This window comes from Apiospora phragmitis (genome assembly GCF_038363925.1).
Source record: "Apiospora phragmitis strain CBS 135458 chromosome Unknown utg000005l:1.0-4161743.0:1.0-4166827.0, whole genome shotgun sequence".
Taxonomy (NCBI): domain Eukaryota; kingdom Fungi; phylum Ascomycota; class Sordariomycetes; order Amphisphaeriales; family Apiosporaceae; genus Apiospora; species Apiospora phragmitis.
In genome coordinates, this window is record NW_027117403.1 from 2,517,390 (window position 1) to 2,533,465 (window position 16,076).

A 16,076-nucleotide genomic window follows, 5' to 3' on the forward strand; every position below is an offset into this window, starting at 1 on the left:
GTACGGCACTTACAAAGCAGCGGGACACCCGCAAGGGATGTCGCTGTCCAATCACCAGGTTGAGAGCTGGGAATGTGTGATCTGCTTCCCATTAGCACATCCACCCGGAATGCGGTCAGCATGGTCAGCAGGCCATTCTCACATGCGCCGGTTACTCTTCCCTCTCTTTCGCACCCTCTCTAGACCCCGTATTCTCCATCGAGCCAGCCGCTAGTGTAGGAGGAGGCGCATGAGCCCATGACATGGGTTTTGCTTCCGGCCGGAAAACAGGGTGTGGGGGGCTGGAGGGTTTAGCAGATCCAACAGATATAGCACTGAACTGAGGAGGGGTGCTGGGGTGCTACGTCGTGACTATTCCCATCATCCATGATCTTGCATAGAGTGGTAGAGGTTAGAGGTTGACAGCCCGCCACCCATGCCTACAGGCATCTAGGCCCTCCGTATCTCCGTATGACGGCATCTCGGACGCAGCAACCTTGCGTGCTGTGCGATGCCGAACGGCCTTTCCGCTGCACGTAACCTTTTTTCCTCTTTGTTGTTGTTGTTGTTATGCAACAGCCTAAGTAGCTACTACGCATATCTTGGGTTGCCACTGCGCCAAAGGAGGTCATCGTGCGGTATCAGATGCAATTCGGCGGTTGTTAGCCAACAGCCACCGAACGACAATTTCTAAAGGGCCCTTTCTCAGTGTCCAACCCCCAAACATGGACACACTGTAGAGGCCCAACCAATGCACCATGACGCTGAGCCAAGGACGAGATCCACCCCAGTTTGCCTACCTTCCTTGAAGACCTGAAGGCTGAAGTAACTATCCTGGTATTTTCGATACTGCTTGATGGATGACCAAGACCGCTGATTCGCTTTGACGGTTCAGTCGTACATGTATTTTGATGTGCAGCCGGGGTACTACCACGTCCAGCAACTCTAATATGACCAACGTGGGCCGGTAGTACTAGCAATGCTAGCAGTATAAGCCTGCGTTTTCGTTGGGCAACATACAGACAGATCAAGCCAAGAATATCACGATCTTTGGAAGAACCCCCCACCGCCATCTGCACTTGCGCCCAGCCCGCCGTTCGATTTATTTTGATTTTATTCGGCGCCTATCTCGTCTGGTCTTTTTTGGCAGTTCCCTGCCTTGTTGGCACCCTTCGCGCAATGATCCATCCAGCCCCGGACACATAGAGGAACTCTTTTTTTTCCTGTGGCACCGCGCTTGGAACGGACAGTGGGGCGCATCACGCATGTTCTTAGGGCTCTACTACTTGATAAAAGCTAAGAGACTGTGCAATATACCTGCCCGAGCCGGTTTAGATATCCAAAGCAGCGATCAACCTCAACTTGCTGGAGAAAAGGAACTGCTGGACGATCATCTCCCACCCCGCGAAAGATACCTATCACGCCACCGGTAATCACTCGCACATACTGAGTCAAGACCAACCTGACCGCCGTGTCAGCCCAGGAAGCCGGACTTTTTCTTTCTTTCTGCTAAGGCCAAGCAGCATGGCATCTCGGACGCCACCATTATTGGAGCCCTATCTCGGCCTTCCTCCGGAGGCATCCCTGATTGTGCTCACCGGTGTCCTGGGCGCCAGCACCAACTGGCTTGTCCAGCGCTACCTGTGCCGTTTTCTGGCATCCACCTCTGCTGCTGACAGCAACGCGCAACGGGCCGCCGTCGGTGAAGAAGGAGAGTCCTCCCCCGACGACGGCGATTCCGTCAGCGTTGTGCTGGTAAGCTTCCTTAGGGACTATGCATTCTGGAAGGAAGGCGCAGGCAGAATCGGAGTAGATCTGGATGCCTCCTCCAAAAAGGGCAAGTTCGTCTTCGTCGATGGACTGAGTAGACTGTTTTCAGGAGGAACGGCGCACGGCGGCGCTTCTGTTGATGCCAGCGGCAAGGTGCTGTCGGATTCAACGTTGCACGAGTTGCGCAAGCAAGTGACTGGAGTTGTCACGCAATTACGGCAACAGAGCCAGAGTTCCAAGATTGTATTGATACTGGATAGTCCAGATCTGCTACTTGCAGCGGCGGGCAAGGCTATGACCGGGGCAGCACTACAGGATCTTTTACTTGATATAAGAGAGGTAAGTGTATGCAGGCTGATGGCACGTAGTAGGACTAGTATTAATAGAAGTATTCTGATAGGAAGTCCATTCGTCAATCGTGACACTGGCAGCGGACGAGCCTCTGCTTTCGGCCCAGACGACTACCTTGGAAAAAGAACATGCTGCCTTTGCCATTTCTTTCGCCCATGCGGCTGATATGATAATCAGTCTGAGGATGCTTGATACAGGGACAGCAAAGGACGTGAGTGGAGTGCTCAGAGTAGCACAAAGAGGCTCAAGTGCACACATGGGAGAGGATCGAGAGTTGTTGTATTTTATTGCTGGCGATGGGGGTGTTCGTGTATTCGAACGCGGGCAATAAATCAACATCAAATATTCGGTCAAAGGCAACAGGTTTCAGAAACTCCAGTAGATACCTCTTGACGCCGTGATACTAAAGCAGATGGACATTGTCATCACATTTGGAAGACCGAATTGGGTTTTGTCCTTCCCCATCCACAACAGCGCACCAGATAGCGTGTTTCATGGAAACATCTTGTCGGTCGTAGATTCTTTCGTATTGCCGTGACACTCATCAAATGCCTCGAAAAATGCAATTTTTGGTCGGAATTGCTAGCGTAACATGCCCTCCTTCTTCGTCAGGCAGAGAGACCTCGTGGGTCCCGGAAATTCAGTCCCAATGATGCAATCCTTATCACGCCAAACGGCCTTTCGTAGTACCATGATGCAAACCCTCAGAAGTCACCAATAACGTCCATCTATGCCTTCAGGGCCGGGCCCCGGGCGTTCTTTTGCATGCCGGTCTGGAAGCCATTCTTGAAGCGGCGAGAAACTCCGGAGAGGTACTGCATGCGGCCGGTGCCGACGGTCTTTCTGCGCTTGGCCTTCTCGCCCCAGTTGTCTGCATCGCCATCTTGTCAGTAAAACGTCCGTCGCGTGACAGCACCAGGCCTGACCCAGTCGTTCTCCTAGCGAGCTGAGTTGTCCAGAGCCGGCAGGACAGAGCAATAAACGTACACTTTCGGGTCTTAGCAGCAGGGTAACCGCAAGAAGCGCAGGTGTGCTTCTGGATGTGGAGCGATCGACGTCCTGTAGATGAGAGTCCTCATGTCAGTCCAACTGATATTCCTTTCCCAGCATGATCGAGGTCCCAATGACTAACCGCATCGTCGGCACAGAGTGTGCGTCTTGTTGTGGCGCTTGCCGAAGCTGGAAGTTCCCTTGGCTGTTCATCGAAGTCAGTAAGTCTGGTCGCACTCGTTTCCAATCGGTTGTTTCGTTCGGTGAGCGTGGGCTACTAACTCATTTTGAGACTGCAAAATCAGAGGGAAAAAATGTCAGCAAGCGAATTTCCCTCGAATTGAGAGTTCGAATAATGGCGGTTTCGATGATGTACATACCTTCTTGCTAGATGTTACCCAACGAGATCTTGACGAGGTGGTGGGATGCTGGGGGGTTAGTAAATTGTTCTGGCGTCTGCTCAAAATCCGAAAGTTTTTGGCATAGGTCAGTCAATTTTGTTGGAGTTGAGGTAGCGTGCGTGTTGTGTGGGATCAGGTGACTGCCCCAATCCAGTTTTTTGGCTTAGCTGAATTCGGCAAAGTGCGACTGAGCCGACGAAAGGTCAGCCGGGCAAGTGCCCACCACCTGCCCCATGGCCAAAATGTCTCTCCCAGCTGGTTATTCAACAAAGAGTACTTATGCACATACTAAGTACGCTATACCGATTAGATAACGGAGCTGCCCCGCACCATCCTAAGTCATGGTTGGATAAGAGGATCTCACCATCGACCCTTCCGAGGTCGGGTACAACGCAAGTAGGCTTAAACCTATGCCAGAGTAGCGGCTCATAAAGGATTGACTTGTTGACTTCAATCAGTGAGTGTTCTATTTGACATGTTGTCCGTTGAGAAGCTGTAGTCTGCTAGGTAGTATAATATACAGAAGTTTAATCTGTTCTGAGGAATCATTGCGACTCTTTAAGGTACAGTACATATTCACATTGCCCCTCCATCAGTTCCAGTGCTGACTGGGGGTGTCAGCGCTCCAGCACGCCCTTACTGCGCGTGCCTCAGTACCATGTGACGACACCAGCTCAACTACCTGCCCTGGGAACTTCATTTCCGTCATGAATCAGCCTGCCTAAGTTGCAAGTAACAAAGACTCCCATTCTACGTCGCGTATTATCATTGTAATCAACCTCACAACCTTTCATTCCTGCGCTTGCTCTCTCCTTTAACAAACAACGTTAAGACTTCTTCTACACCTCATTGTAGTGCAAGTATCCTCCTGCACAACAATAACACCAGCGTTACTAGGCACCACTTACACCTACCCCTCCAGCCCTTCTTTGTTGTACTTTGAAAGACATCTCCTTGAGATCCGACGACGCGAGACGACTCGACTCGTCTCGACCTAACTCGGTAATTACGGGCACATAAACGCCTCCACATCTCTCCGTCACGATGAATCTTCTTTACTCGACGGTCAACACCATCCGGGACAAATATACGCCCGTGTCGCACAAGTCGACATTTCGCAAGACGGGTCAGATCACACCCGAGGAGTTCGTAGCCGCTGGCGACTATCTCACCTTTAAATTCCCGACATGGCAGTGGGCCTCCGCCGAGTCTGACGCCCAGCGTGCCAACCATTTGCCTGACGACAAGCAGTACCTTGTCACGCGCAACGTCCCTTGCCACCGGCGGCTCGACGATAACTTCGCCGGGGATGCAGGTCACGAGGAAGCGGTTGTCGGCGACGGCGACGACTTCAAGTCCAAAGGCCAAGGAGATGATGACGACGGCTGGTTGCGCACTGGCGGCCTCAGCAGCTCGCAGCCACTGAAGGCCAAAGAAGTCCGGACGGTGGATGACGCTGGCAACGTGGGCGACATCGAAGACGATGACGATATTCCGGATATGGAGGACGAGGACGATGATGAGGCCATCATTCGCGACGCAGACGCCCACAAAAGAAAGGGGTAAGTTACGACTATTGCAAAGATTCCTAAAAGCCAAATATGCGAGGGTCGATACTAACATCACCTGCTGCTAGTGCCCGCCGAACATACAATCTCTACATCATGTACTCGCCGTATTACCGTACACCTCGTCTATACTTGTCGGGCTACTCCGACGGACAGCCACTTGCGCCTCAGCTCATGATGGAGGATATTGTCGGCGATTACAAGGACAAGACAGTGACTCTCGAGGATTTCCCCTTCTTTGCTAGCAATGTTAAGATGGCAAGCGTCCACCCTTGCAAGCATGCGTCCGTCATGAAGACTCTGCCAGATCGTGCCGACGCCGCCCTCAAGATCCGTCGCGACAAGATGAAAGCTGGCAAGAGTGTTGGCAATGATGCCGGCATGGAGGGCCTGGCCGATGAGATTAACAAGCTTGACGTTAAGAGCGCCGAAGCAGCTGCCGAGTCTAGTAATGACGATTGGGAGGAAGTGGAGGCTGAGGACCCCGAAGTCGCCATTCGGGTTGATCAGTACCTCATAGTCTTTTTGAAGGTGAGTTGTTACTTTGGGTCAATCCTGATACTTTCTGATCAGTATGCTAACACTGCGGCTTCAGTTCATGGCCAGTGTCACCCCTGGCATAGAACATGACTTTACCATGGGCGTGTAGTTTGTGTTTGTTAATCAACGCCCTTTGGCCCTGGTTCTGTATCATGGTTACCTGTACGCCAGCGCGCAAGATACTTTTACGGCGTGGCTGATGTTCTCTGAATTTACTCAGGCGTTTTGGTGCTTGGATGCTCGAGGATCGAGTCAACTTAGGCATAGAGCAGTCTGATCGGTTGGTTGATTGGCTAGAGCGGAACACAGCCTGTGAATTGTACTCAGTACATATACTATCTCGTAGTGATGATGATCCCATTATCATCAACTGAAGGTGTCTCTTACATGCAACCGTCTTTGTGTCTATGTGCTTGCATACTTGAGATTATCTAGACTTACGATATCTTCAGGCTTTACTTCGTAGTCAATGGCTTAGTTTGCACATGGTTAAGTGCCTAAGTACTTGATGATTCGAAGCCGCATTGATGCAATACATATCAAATTTTCATCTTGGCATAGCAGTAGTTTTATGAACTTTCGATTCGATTGTCTTCGTCTCGCATATCTAGTATCACTGATATCAACTGTTGCTCACATATGTAACTTCAGCAACGTTCCGCTGTGTACATTCCTGCGGACACATCCTTTTTATATACCAAAAATCAAAACCAATAAATGAATACCTTTTTGGAAAAAATAACCCAAAACGATCAACGCTTAATGCGTCTTATCCCCTGTCGCCTTCCCCGTCACCTTGGAAGTATCTTTGTCCGACACGCCGCCGGCGCCATCTGCCAACGCCAGCTTCTCGCCATTGGCATCGTTCTGCAAGCCCGCGTGCGAGGCCGACTCGTGCACGGGCACCTCGTCCTCGCGCCAGAAGTCCTTCTTGCCCGACGCGAGGCGGCGGGTCCAGAGCGGGAAGATGCCGCCAGGGATGCGCCAGGTCCAGGGGTCCTTGAGGTCCTTGTCGTGCGGCACGACGCGGCCGCCCGAGGCCTTCTCGACGAGCCACACGACCGAGTTGATGAGGATGTACGAGCACACGCCGCCGATCAGGCCGTTGGCGATAGAGTAGGTGAAGGGCATCAGCGCGATGGTGATGAAGGCCGGGATCGCGTCGCCCATGTAGCGCCAGTTGATCTCGGTCACCGACTTGACCATCATGGAGCCGACGAGGACCAGCACGCAGCCCGTGGCCCAGGGCGGGATGGAGGCGAAAATGGGCGCGAAGAAGACGCTGATGAAAAAGCAGATGCCCGTCGTCATCGAGGTCAGACCCGTCTTGCCGCCGTCGCTGATGCCCGCGCCCGACTCGACGAACGCGGTCACGGGCGGCGTGCCCAGCAGGGCGCCGATCGAGATGCCGATGGCGTCGACCATGTAGGCCAGCGAGGAGCCCTCGAAGTCCTGGGTGACGGGGTCGATGAGGTCGGCGAAGTGCGCCATCGAGTAGAGGGTGCCGGTGCAGTCGAGGATGTCGACGTAGAGGAAGGTGACGAGGGCGAGGCCGAACTGGCCGCCATACTGCGCAATGTCCCACTCCTGCACGACGAGCGTGTGCTGGATCTGGTGGAAGTCGACGACCTTCTTGAAGAAGTTGAACGCGTCGTCGCCGACGGGCGTGTAGGGGAAGTAGGTGATGTCGGTGGTGCGGGGCCAGCTGATGATGGAGACGAGCGTGATGCCGGCGATGATGGCGCCCTTGACGCGGTACATCATGAGCAGGACGGTCAGGATGCCGCCGCAGAAGATGCCGATCCACATGGTCGGGTTGCGCATCTTGCCCGAGTCCGGGCACATGCCCGGGTCGGCGTCGCCCGTGCCCTTGAGGCCGGGCAGGCAGCCCGCCAGCTCCAGCGGGGTCGACTGGCCTCCCACGATCAGGCCGATGCCCTCGCTGTAGGTCAGGCCGATGATGGTCAGGAACAGGCCGATGCCAACGCCCGTCGCCAGCTTGATGGAGCGCGGGATCGCGCGCGCGAGCCACTGGCGCAGGCCGAAGAGCGCGAGGGCGAAGAAGATCCAGCCCTCGACGAAGATGGCCGTGACGGCGACTTGGTAGGGGCACCGTGCCGGTGCCGTGGTACCCAACGACGGTGTAAGCGAAGTAAGCGTTCAGTCCCATACCAGGAGCGAGGGAGACCGGGCTATGAACATTGAGTTAGTCCTCTCACCCCCCTTTTTTCATTACATGACTAGCATATTGGTGTCACCGCCTCGAATTACTTACAGATTAGCAAAGAAACCCATACAGAAGGAAGTCAGCGCGGCGATGGCTGCCGTAGCCGTGACCATATCGCGCTTGACCTCGGCCGCGCAGAGCGCGTACTCCTCGTTCTTCGCACAGATGGGATCGTCGGGCTCGCCATGGCACACACATGTACCACCAGTGTCGGAGACGATGGAGGCGTTGACGGCGATAATGTAGGCCATGGCAAAGAAGGCGACAATGCCGGCCCGGATCTCGGTCGTAAAAAGGGACCCCTTGCGCGATTTGGCCTATATTGCGTTGAAAGAGGATCCATTTAGCAAATCCGGACTTGTCTCACATACACATTGCGCGCAGAATATCGCCACCATATCTGACCCATCTCACATACTCGAGAGAGTATCGATGGATAGATATAATGGCGACCACCCTGCGACAATGAAAGTAGAGAGAAGAGATGAACATACATGGCCTGAGCCGTCCAGCCGGAACCAGCGACCGACCGGGCCGCCCGCCACCTTCTTGTTGAGGTTCTCGAGCCAATCCATTGTGTCGACTGTGGCGGATATAGATGTTTTAAGTTACGTCTCCCCTGTTATTCGTTGGCTGCAGTGATCGTGTAGTATAGTCCAAGATACGACTATAAACTCGTGCGCGCCCGAGTCGCGGGTAACCGATACCAAAAAGAAGACCAGAAACGCAACTAAGCCAGGGAGCTACAGCTCTTATAATAATGGCAAGGGAGACAGACAGATGATGACCACAGTCGACCAAGCTAAGGGGTTGTCACGGCCTTCGCAGCGGAGGAAGGGGTATCCTACAAAATCATCGACCCATCTACAATTTTTTCCCAGAGCTACGGGAGGCGGGAAACTCCAATATTTAAATGCATACACACATGTGAGAACGAGATCACCCAAGAAAAAAAGTAGCTCGATGGGTACCCGCCCAGAAGCGAGGCCGGGTTCAGGTTCAGGGTCCAGGCCGAGGCCAAGGCCGTCGAGGTGTCTATCACATACTTGCTCTATGGCACTGGTACTTGGTCAAGATAGACTAGGTTCGAGAGCAGGCTCCGTAGAAAAGAGGAGAGCTTGCCTGGGCTACCATTCACAGCAGCCAGCATGGTTCCGGGGGGCAAAAATGGCAAGAGAGCAGGAGGGAATAAGCCGTTGTAGGCGTTTTCGCCAAGATAGACCGGGGTCGCAATGTGTGTGGGCTGGAGGGAAAACTCGTCTACAACTAATTGAATGAGATAATGCCGTTGGGCGGCTCTCGTCCACGAAGGGCGAGAAGTTTTATCTTTTGGTGTCTTGGCGATGAGACCGAATCCGGGTCTAGTCTCCGGGAGGCTGAGACCATCCCTCTGTTAGTGAGGCAGGCCAGTTGACAAGAGGGCTTCTCCGATGGATGCCTTCTTCATCGGGTGTTTCTAGTCATCATGCACGCCTCATCATCCAGAAAAGGCAACGACAACGGCTGAAAACATTATTGATGTTGTGCCACCATACACACATGCAGCGGCTAACATGCAGTCTTGGCAGATCCCAGAGTGTGGGATGTGGGGGTTGAGAGTTGCCATAGGGCTTTCCCACTTATAACCTTGGGCTCTATCCTATCCTAGGTAGCCTAGGGAAGTACATTGATTACCAAATTGTTACCACAAAGTCATACGAGGAATAGGTGAATGTTCTCAAGAGCTGAGTCACAGTCCAGTCCTCTATTGTGCTCTCATAGCAGCTAAACAGGCGTTTTTCTCTCTCTCTCTCTCCCTATTTCCTCCGACATCGTCTCATTCACCTTGATCCGCCAATCTCTAGCTGGAGTTTTAGTGAGGGGAGATTGCGGGTAACCCTCACTGGATGCAACTGATACGGCGGTCCCTCCCCACTTTGTCACTCGTCCCGATCTACTGGGACCTCCAACACTCTCAGCTCGGCGAACAAGTCGCGCACGTAACAGAAACTGAAAACACGCGACACCCATTTCAGCTGCACTGCAGCATCTAAACTAAGTTTCGAGCTACAGCAGTGCATACCTCATACATGCAGTGGGTGGATTCAGCTCCCGAATCCTTATCACCTCCATTCAAGCCGATATCAAACAGATCAATGCATTCATTGTACAGTATGTGCGCCTGCCGCTAACCCCAAGAGAGACATCAAATGTCCGGCTATCATGGCCTTGACCAATGAGCGAATCGGCTGGGGCCCGATGCTTATCAGTTCATCCACTGGGATCGTCACGCTATCGACTTACAACTGCCATTGGCAACACCTACATATGTCATATGTAGGTCAAGAAGCATGGCATTTGAGGCTGGCTTGGCTGAATCCGCCGAACACCGTCAAGCTCACACATCAAGGGAAATATACCAGCCTCTATAATTCGACTAGACAGAGCTTAACTCGACAGTTGCATCCGTTGACAACGGCACCTTCCAACCTCCTCTGACTTTCTGTAGTCCCGAGGTCGTCACCGTGTAGTTTACAGAGCTGGACGGCGTTTCGATCCAAAGGACGGCAGCATCAGCTTTCGGAACCCCTCCAACTGCGACAGCAGGACAGAAATACTGCCACCTGCTTCATAGCTAAACTCGCTGATAATCCCAGCATCAATGTTTAATAGCACGCCAAGAGGTCCGATAAAGACCCGTCTCCTTACTGGATCGCCCGTGATGACAGTGACCCTGCCTCCTGATTCGATCTTCAGGCTCCCGCCGAACGCCACGAGCCCGATCCCGCCGTCCTCGTCTCCCATGTCGGCCACATAGGTGCCCGACCCGAGCGCGAGGCCGACAAAGTTGGGCCCGTAGTCGCCGCTGTAGCCGTCCCACTTGAGCGTGTCGGGCCACGAATGGAACGAGGCGGACGCGAACCCGTCCGCGTGGATGCTGCTCAGCGGGCCGCTCACGCCGCCGTACCCCGCGCGCAGCAGGTAGGCGTCGGACGGATCGTGACGGAACGCTGAGAGCAGGACTAGCGAGTTGAGCCCGGAGCCGTAGTGATGAATCTGCCGCTCGATCCTCTGGAGCTTCCCGCCGTAGCTGGTCAAAGGGGTGACTCGATATCAGCAAGAATACTATTGTACTTTACAGGGGCAGAAGAAAAAAGGGATGGGATGGGAATAATAAATAAGGAGAAGGAGGTGAGTAGTACATGTTATCCCAGTATCGTCTGGCATTGCCGTTCCAGCCCCAATGTGGTACCGCGGGCATGAGCCCGAGGTACGCTGTTGACAGTCTTGAGTGCTGTGTTCTCGAGCCGAAGTATCTAAGCAGTCAACTTGTCAGAAATGTGATCATCGAATTGTACACTCAGTGGTGTGTTGGCCACACATTCGTGAGCGAACTTACTTGGTCCAGTAATAAACGCCTTCTTGGCCCGTCGAGTCCCACGCCATCTCGCTGCCGAACGGTACCTCTTCCGAGTTCCACTGCGTGGCCCGAGAGCGCATGCTCTCCTCCAGCGAGCTTGCCTTCGACGCCTGCCCTTCTCGCTTCAGGTCGGCCAGGATCTCCCCGAAGACGGTCTCCCCATCAGACCAACGCGGCTGTATCCAACGTCGGACTTCATACTTCTCATAATCGTCTGGTACGCCTGGTTCAGGTAGAACTCCCACGCGTGGCTCCGCGTCAGGGCGGGATACGCCCGCGCGACTCGGTACAGCGCCCAGTACGTCGCGGCGACATGGACATAGTCGTACGCCCGGTCTATCGCGTACGACGCCTGCTTGTTCCAGGACCACCAGACGGACCAGTCGAACGACGGATTGTACTGGTACCCCGGCATCTGGGCGGGCTCGTAGAGAATATGCTCTTGCGCACGGCAAAGTCGGCGGTCTGGATCGTCTTCCACAGCACGCCGTCCACGAAGCTCTCGAGCTTCGCCACCTCGGCGGCGCTCGGCTGCACCGCCTGCTTCACGGCCGCGGCGAGGAACGAGCCGGCCCCGCCCTCGTCGCTGAGCCCGGCGACCCACGCGCGCGGGTCCTGGGCCACGATGGCTTTCGCCTCGTAGTCGTACGTCATGACCGAAGGCGCCCGGCCGAACGGGTCCGACGTGTCGTTGAACCACTGCTCCGTCGTGGAGAAGTGGCCCAGGTCGCCGACGGCCTCGGTGCCCCGCTTGGTGATGTAGTAGTGCACCGTCTGCAGCTTCCCGTCGCCGTACTGGATCTCGAGCCGGGCGCGGCCCCAGGCTGAGCCGCCAGGGGTCACTGAGTACCTCCCCGCAGACTGATTCGTGACTGCCAATGCCTCCGATGGGCTCACCGTGACCGATTGCACCTCTGATGTGCTCTGCAGATACAGCATGGCAGACGACCCCTGCGAGATGATGTAGCCGGGCACGCCTACCGCGACTGGGGTTCCCGTGGACCGGATGACCGCGTCCAGCTCGCGGACGCCCTCTTTGGCCACCGAGAACCGCAGACCAAACTCGAGCGACTCGCCAGGCTGCAGAACCCGCGACGAAGGCGCATTCCACGGTTCGACGCCAGTCCCAGCCCACTCATTCTCGGCCCACGCCTTGGTGAGTACCTGCCACTCGTACAGCCCCTCAAAGGTCTGGCTCCCGTACGCCGTCTGCTCGTCGTAGTGGCTCTCTTGTAGGTTGCGGTACGCTTCCATGGGCGTGCTGCTGCTGTTGTTGTTGTTCTTATTGTTGTCGCCATCACCTAGTAATAAAGGGGTGACGACGAGAGCGGGCCCGCTCCCTTTGGTCGGCGCGACGCGGATGTGCCCCGCGTGCATCCCTATGTAGGGGTCCGACAGCGAGCAGACCGCGGCCATCTCGGCCGTCGGCCGGCCCGTGAAGATGCTGTTGAACTCGGTGGGGAAGCCCAGGCTGCCCAGCTCGAGGGCGACGGGGCCGGAGTTCCGGATCGTGAAGCGCAAGCCTAAGTCGCCGCCCGATACCTCGGTCCACCGCCGCGTCACGTTGAGCGGGCTGCCGCCGGGCAGCGTGGGCGTTAAGATGGAGGTGGCCAGGGCCCCTTCTTGGTCATCATTCGTCGCCCCCTGCAGCACCGGCTTGCGAGCCGCGGCCGAATCGCCATCGATCCAGCTCCCACCACCGCCAGAGGCGGAGGCCTCGCGGTAGCGGTAGGTGATGTCACCCCAGTGGTATTGGCCGTTGCGGGCGCGGTAGCTCAGGTAGTCGAAGGGCAGGAAGTCGAACGAGTCGCCGGCGGGCTTCAGCGAGACCAAGACGCCGGCGTCGCGCACGAGCTTGAGCTCGAAGCTCTTGGTGGTCAGGTTGAGGTATCCATTCCTCAGGCCAATATCATCGTTATTTTGGGCTATGGCTAGTGGGACACAAAGGAGGCCCAGTAGTGCGATAAAGAGGCTGAACATGTTGAAATTTAAGTCTTGACGTTGATACCCGTCTAGTAAAACATGTTATAGCATGAGTCCTCTCTGTTGAGTGCTGCAAAGCGACAACATCTTAAAGAGATCCTCACTCTCAATCGATTTCATTCAGGCAGATTGCCCCTCCCTATCATATCCGGCCCGTTTGAGGCTGTATTCGGAAGGTCGTAATGTAAGTGCCGACAGGTCAACATCTGTAGGTGGGGCAGCGAGCAAGTGTGCTCTTATCAACTCCAATTCCGAGGTCATTTCCCACAATATCAAGCAACTGTATAGGAAGTCATGTAAGATACCAGGCCCGGATGAGCTATTGACTCTGATTGGAACGCTTGGAAGCAAACCGGGGCCTGCCCTGGATAGAGTTGGGGTAATACTACATCACATCTGACCCAATCAAGAAACAGGTGTGCCCCCCATTTGAGGAAGTTCAAAGCTCGCCCTGCCAGCTTGTTTGACAGGGAACACCCAGTTGTTCATCAAGTCGAGCGGAGCCGACAACTTAAAAACAAAGTTCTAACACGGGGTCGATGAGACGGGTAGAGATCGCGATAAATATTTACTGCTGCCAATATATATATAGAAACTTTTATATGCAATCTTTGATGCGGTAATCCTTTTTCCAGCATCTTTTCCCCCTTTAATGATACAACTGCAAGCGAGTGACGAAGTATATGCAAGAATCGAAGAATTGGGCCAAACTCCAGCCCCTATCCCCTTTTGTCCCTTTCCCCCTAATCTCCCCAACCTCATCTCACCTCAAGAGATGAATTGGGCTTTCGGATAGAGCAGCTTGAATCCAAGAGGCCGTTGGCTTCTAGGACTGCTTGGGGTTGGGAGCGCAGTTGGGCCCAACACAGCAGGTGATGTGACCACTCTGGCAGAGACCCCAGGCATCGGCATCGCCGTCTTCGACGTAGGTCCAGGCCGCGTGCTGGCAGGGACGGAAGAAGGGCGCGGCCTGTGTAGCGGACTTGTCGTCACGCAGCGGATTGACACAACCGCCTTGCCCGTTGTTGTTCTGTTTTGCCGCGCACACCAAGATGGTCAGAACACACGAAACCCTGGGGGCTGGATTCTGAGTCGGGGAGGATTAAGGAGTCAACTTACGGCGCACGTGTTCAGGTTCCATAGGTTCTTATTGCAGCCAGTAACGACTTTGTTGTCGCAAGAGCAGACGGTGCTAACCGAGAAGCCGTTACTAGATCATTGTGCCAATAGTCAGTCAGTACACATCATCATGCTGTGGCTCTGCGAGACATGTTTCGCCCTGATATAAGATCCAGTGGCAATACTTACACGAAGCTAACGTCAACGTCGGCGACGGCGTAGCTGTACCCGCCAGGGATCGCGTAGTTGGCCTCGATGAGGGTGATATCGTTGGTGAGCTTGTAACCGGACGGGGTGATGGCAACGTTGCCGATCCAGCCAGTCGGAACAGCGAACTCGGCCTTTCCACCAGCAGGAATGACACCGGGGTTGGCGTTACCGGAGACCATCGGAGGAGCTATGTAGTGATGCAACACATGAGTCAGTAGATATCCACGAAGATAATCCCGTTATATATTGACCATGAGAGGAATGTTTTGGGCCATGTCAGTGCAGATGTCAGTCTTCTGCCAGGAAGTAGAGAGAGCTCGCCACGATTCATGTTTCTGATCTGTAATGAAATGGTGGGTTTGAGACTTACTGCTTGGGTCACGGGCATGAGAAGTCGAAATAGGCCCGTCCCTTTTGTTAGTAATGGTGATGGTCACATACTTGGGCCCCGGTCCCAGCATAGCCCTGAGAGAGTCCGGGACCCCTGGCGGAGGGGTAGGCCTGGGACCGAGCGTGACCAGGCCGGAAGGGGATAACTCCCTCGACTCCGGTCACCGCGGGCAGGACTGCAGAAGCCAGAGCGCTGCCGGCGAAGGAGATGAATAGCGAGGTTACTAGAACAGCAACCATTTTGTAATATGAATATTGTTGTTGATATATGTAAGGGGTGTTTAGATTCTGAGTTTGCTTTGTGAACTTGAGAGGCAATACACTCGTGGCAACAACGCTCGCTTTATATACTTGAAATTCCACTCGATAGCTCGTACCCAGGCCCTCGGACGATGCCTTCTGTTCTCATGATCCCATACAAGCTACAAGTTACCAGCGTCGAGGCACAAGCGGGTGAGCGTTGAAGGCCGCCATAAGCTCCTCAACATAGGGGAGCGAGCATCTCTAAACGGCAATTGAATGGTCACCATGAGGGGATTTGGAGGTTCCGATCATCCTACTGCGGTGCAGTCATGCATCTTCAACTTTTCAAGCCTATTTGGGAAACTCAGGCTGTAGGGCCTTGAAGGTGTTACGATACCTTTTCACATCGCCATGTTCTGGGCGTGGGAAACACAAAATGGCTTGCAAGCGAACTGAAACATAGTGGTTACTCGTCTGAGAACGATCCATTTGGGGCGTCAGCGATGCCTGGAGGGATGGGGTCCAAGCAGCTGTAGCTAAGCGGAGGGCGGCTTATCCAAGGCGCAATACCAACACTACCTCTCATGCGAACTCTGTATGACGTAGTTTGGAGCTGAGCTCTTCAGAGGTAAGTAAGCTAAGGAGTAGGCTGTAGTACCTGGGCAGTGAGAGAGAGCTTACATTACACGCCCTCGAAGTACGGAGTGGCATTGTTCGTGAGCATGGGCTTGGCCATGAGGCCGGGAAGCCTGCTTTACCCCCTAATCACCATGACGGGCCTCAGCTTCACAGATCGTCTTAGCATGGGCATGAGGCTGAAAAGAGGAAGCTTGATCTTGGCAACGTCTTTGACGTGCGGGCGAGCGTGTCTCGCCATGAGTTGTCGACTCAATCCGGCTGAATGC

General features: G+C 54.4%; 6 protein-coding genes across 6 annotated transcripts; 2 read left to right on the plus strand and 4 right to left on the minus strand.

Annotated features, from left to right (window-relative positions):
- Window positions 1–1,503: 1,503 nt before the first annotated feature.
- On the plus strand, window positions 1,504–2,431 carry PG994_004789 (uncharacterized protein; the record flags this gene model as incomplete). The annotated part of the gene is made up of 2 exons (XM_066856198.1): window positions 1,504–2,088; window positions 2,150–2,431. 2 exons carry the CDS (start codon window positions 1,504–1,506, stop codon window positions 2,429–2,431), a joined length of 867 nt encoding a protein of 288 aa, XP_066718365.1.
- A 397-nt stretch (window positions 2,432–2,828) lies between these two features.
- PG994_004790 (60S ribosomal protein eL37) lies at window positions 2,829–3,376 on the minus strand (the record flags this gene model as incomplete). The annotated part of the gene is made up of 4 exons (XM_066856199.1): window positions 2,829–2,971; window positions 3,088–3,159; window positions 3,233–3,295; window positions 3,373–3,376. 4 exons carry the CDS (start codon window positions 3,374–3,376, stop codon window positions 2,829–2,831), a joined length of 282 nt encoding a protein of 93 aa, XP_066718366.1.
- A 1,159-nt stretch (window positions 3,377–4,535) lies between these two features.
- Window positions 4,536–5,708, plus strand: PG994_004791 (autophagocytosis associated protein- active-site domain-containing protein; the record flags this gene model as incomplete). Its single annotated transcript, XM_066856200.1, has 3 exons — window positions 4,536–5,053; window positions 5,128–5,590; window positions 5,655–5,708. The coding sequence occupies 3 exons, from the start codon at window positions 4,536–4,538 to the stop codon at window positions 5,706–5,708; spliced, it is 1,035 nt and encodes a 344-aa protein (XP_066718367.1).
- Window positions 5,709–6,358: 650 nt separating this feature from the next.
- PG994_004792 (uncharacterized protein) lies at window positions 6,359–8,401 on the minus strand (the record flags this gene model as incomplete). The annotated part of the gene is made up of 4 exons (XM_066856201.1): window positions 6,359–7,698; window positions 7,772–7,791; window positions 7,875–8,143; window positions 8,321–8,401. The coding sequence occupies 4 exons, from the start codon at window positions 8,399–8,401 to the stop codon at window positions 6,359–6,361; spliced, it is 1,710 nt and encodes a 569-aa protein (XP_066718368.1).
- Window positions 8,402–10,337: 1,936 nt separating this feature from the next.
- On the minus strand, window positions 10,338–13,206 carry PG994_004793 (uncharacterized protein; the record flags this gene model as incomplete). Its single annotated transcript, XM_066856202.1, is given in 5 exon segments — window positions 10,338–10,896; window positions 11,009–11,122; window positions 11,206–11,402; window positions 11,414–11,665; window positions 11,677–13,206. The coding sequence occupies 5 exon segments, from the start codon at window positions 13,204–13,206 to the stop codon at window positions 10,338–10,340; spliced, it is 2,652 nt and encodes an 883-aa protein (XP_066718369.1).
- Window positions 13,207–14,035: 829 nt separating this feature from the next.
- On the minus strand, window positions 14,036–15,168 carry PG994_004794 (uncharacterized protein; the record flags this gene model as incomplete). Its single annotated transcript, XM_066856203.1, has 4 exons — window positions 14,036–14,239; window positions 14,329–14,419; window positions 14,518–14,725; window positions 14,976–15,168. 4 exons carry the CDS (start codon window positions 15,166–15,168, stop codon window positions 14,036–14,038), a joined length of 696 nt encoding a protein of 231 aa, XP_066718370.1.
- Window positions 15,169–16,076: the final 908 nt, after the last annotated feature.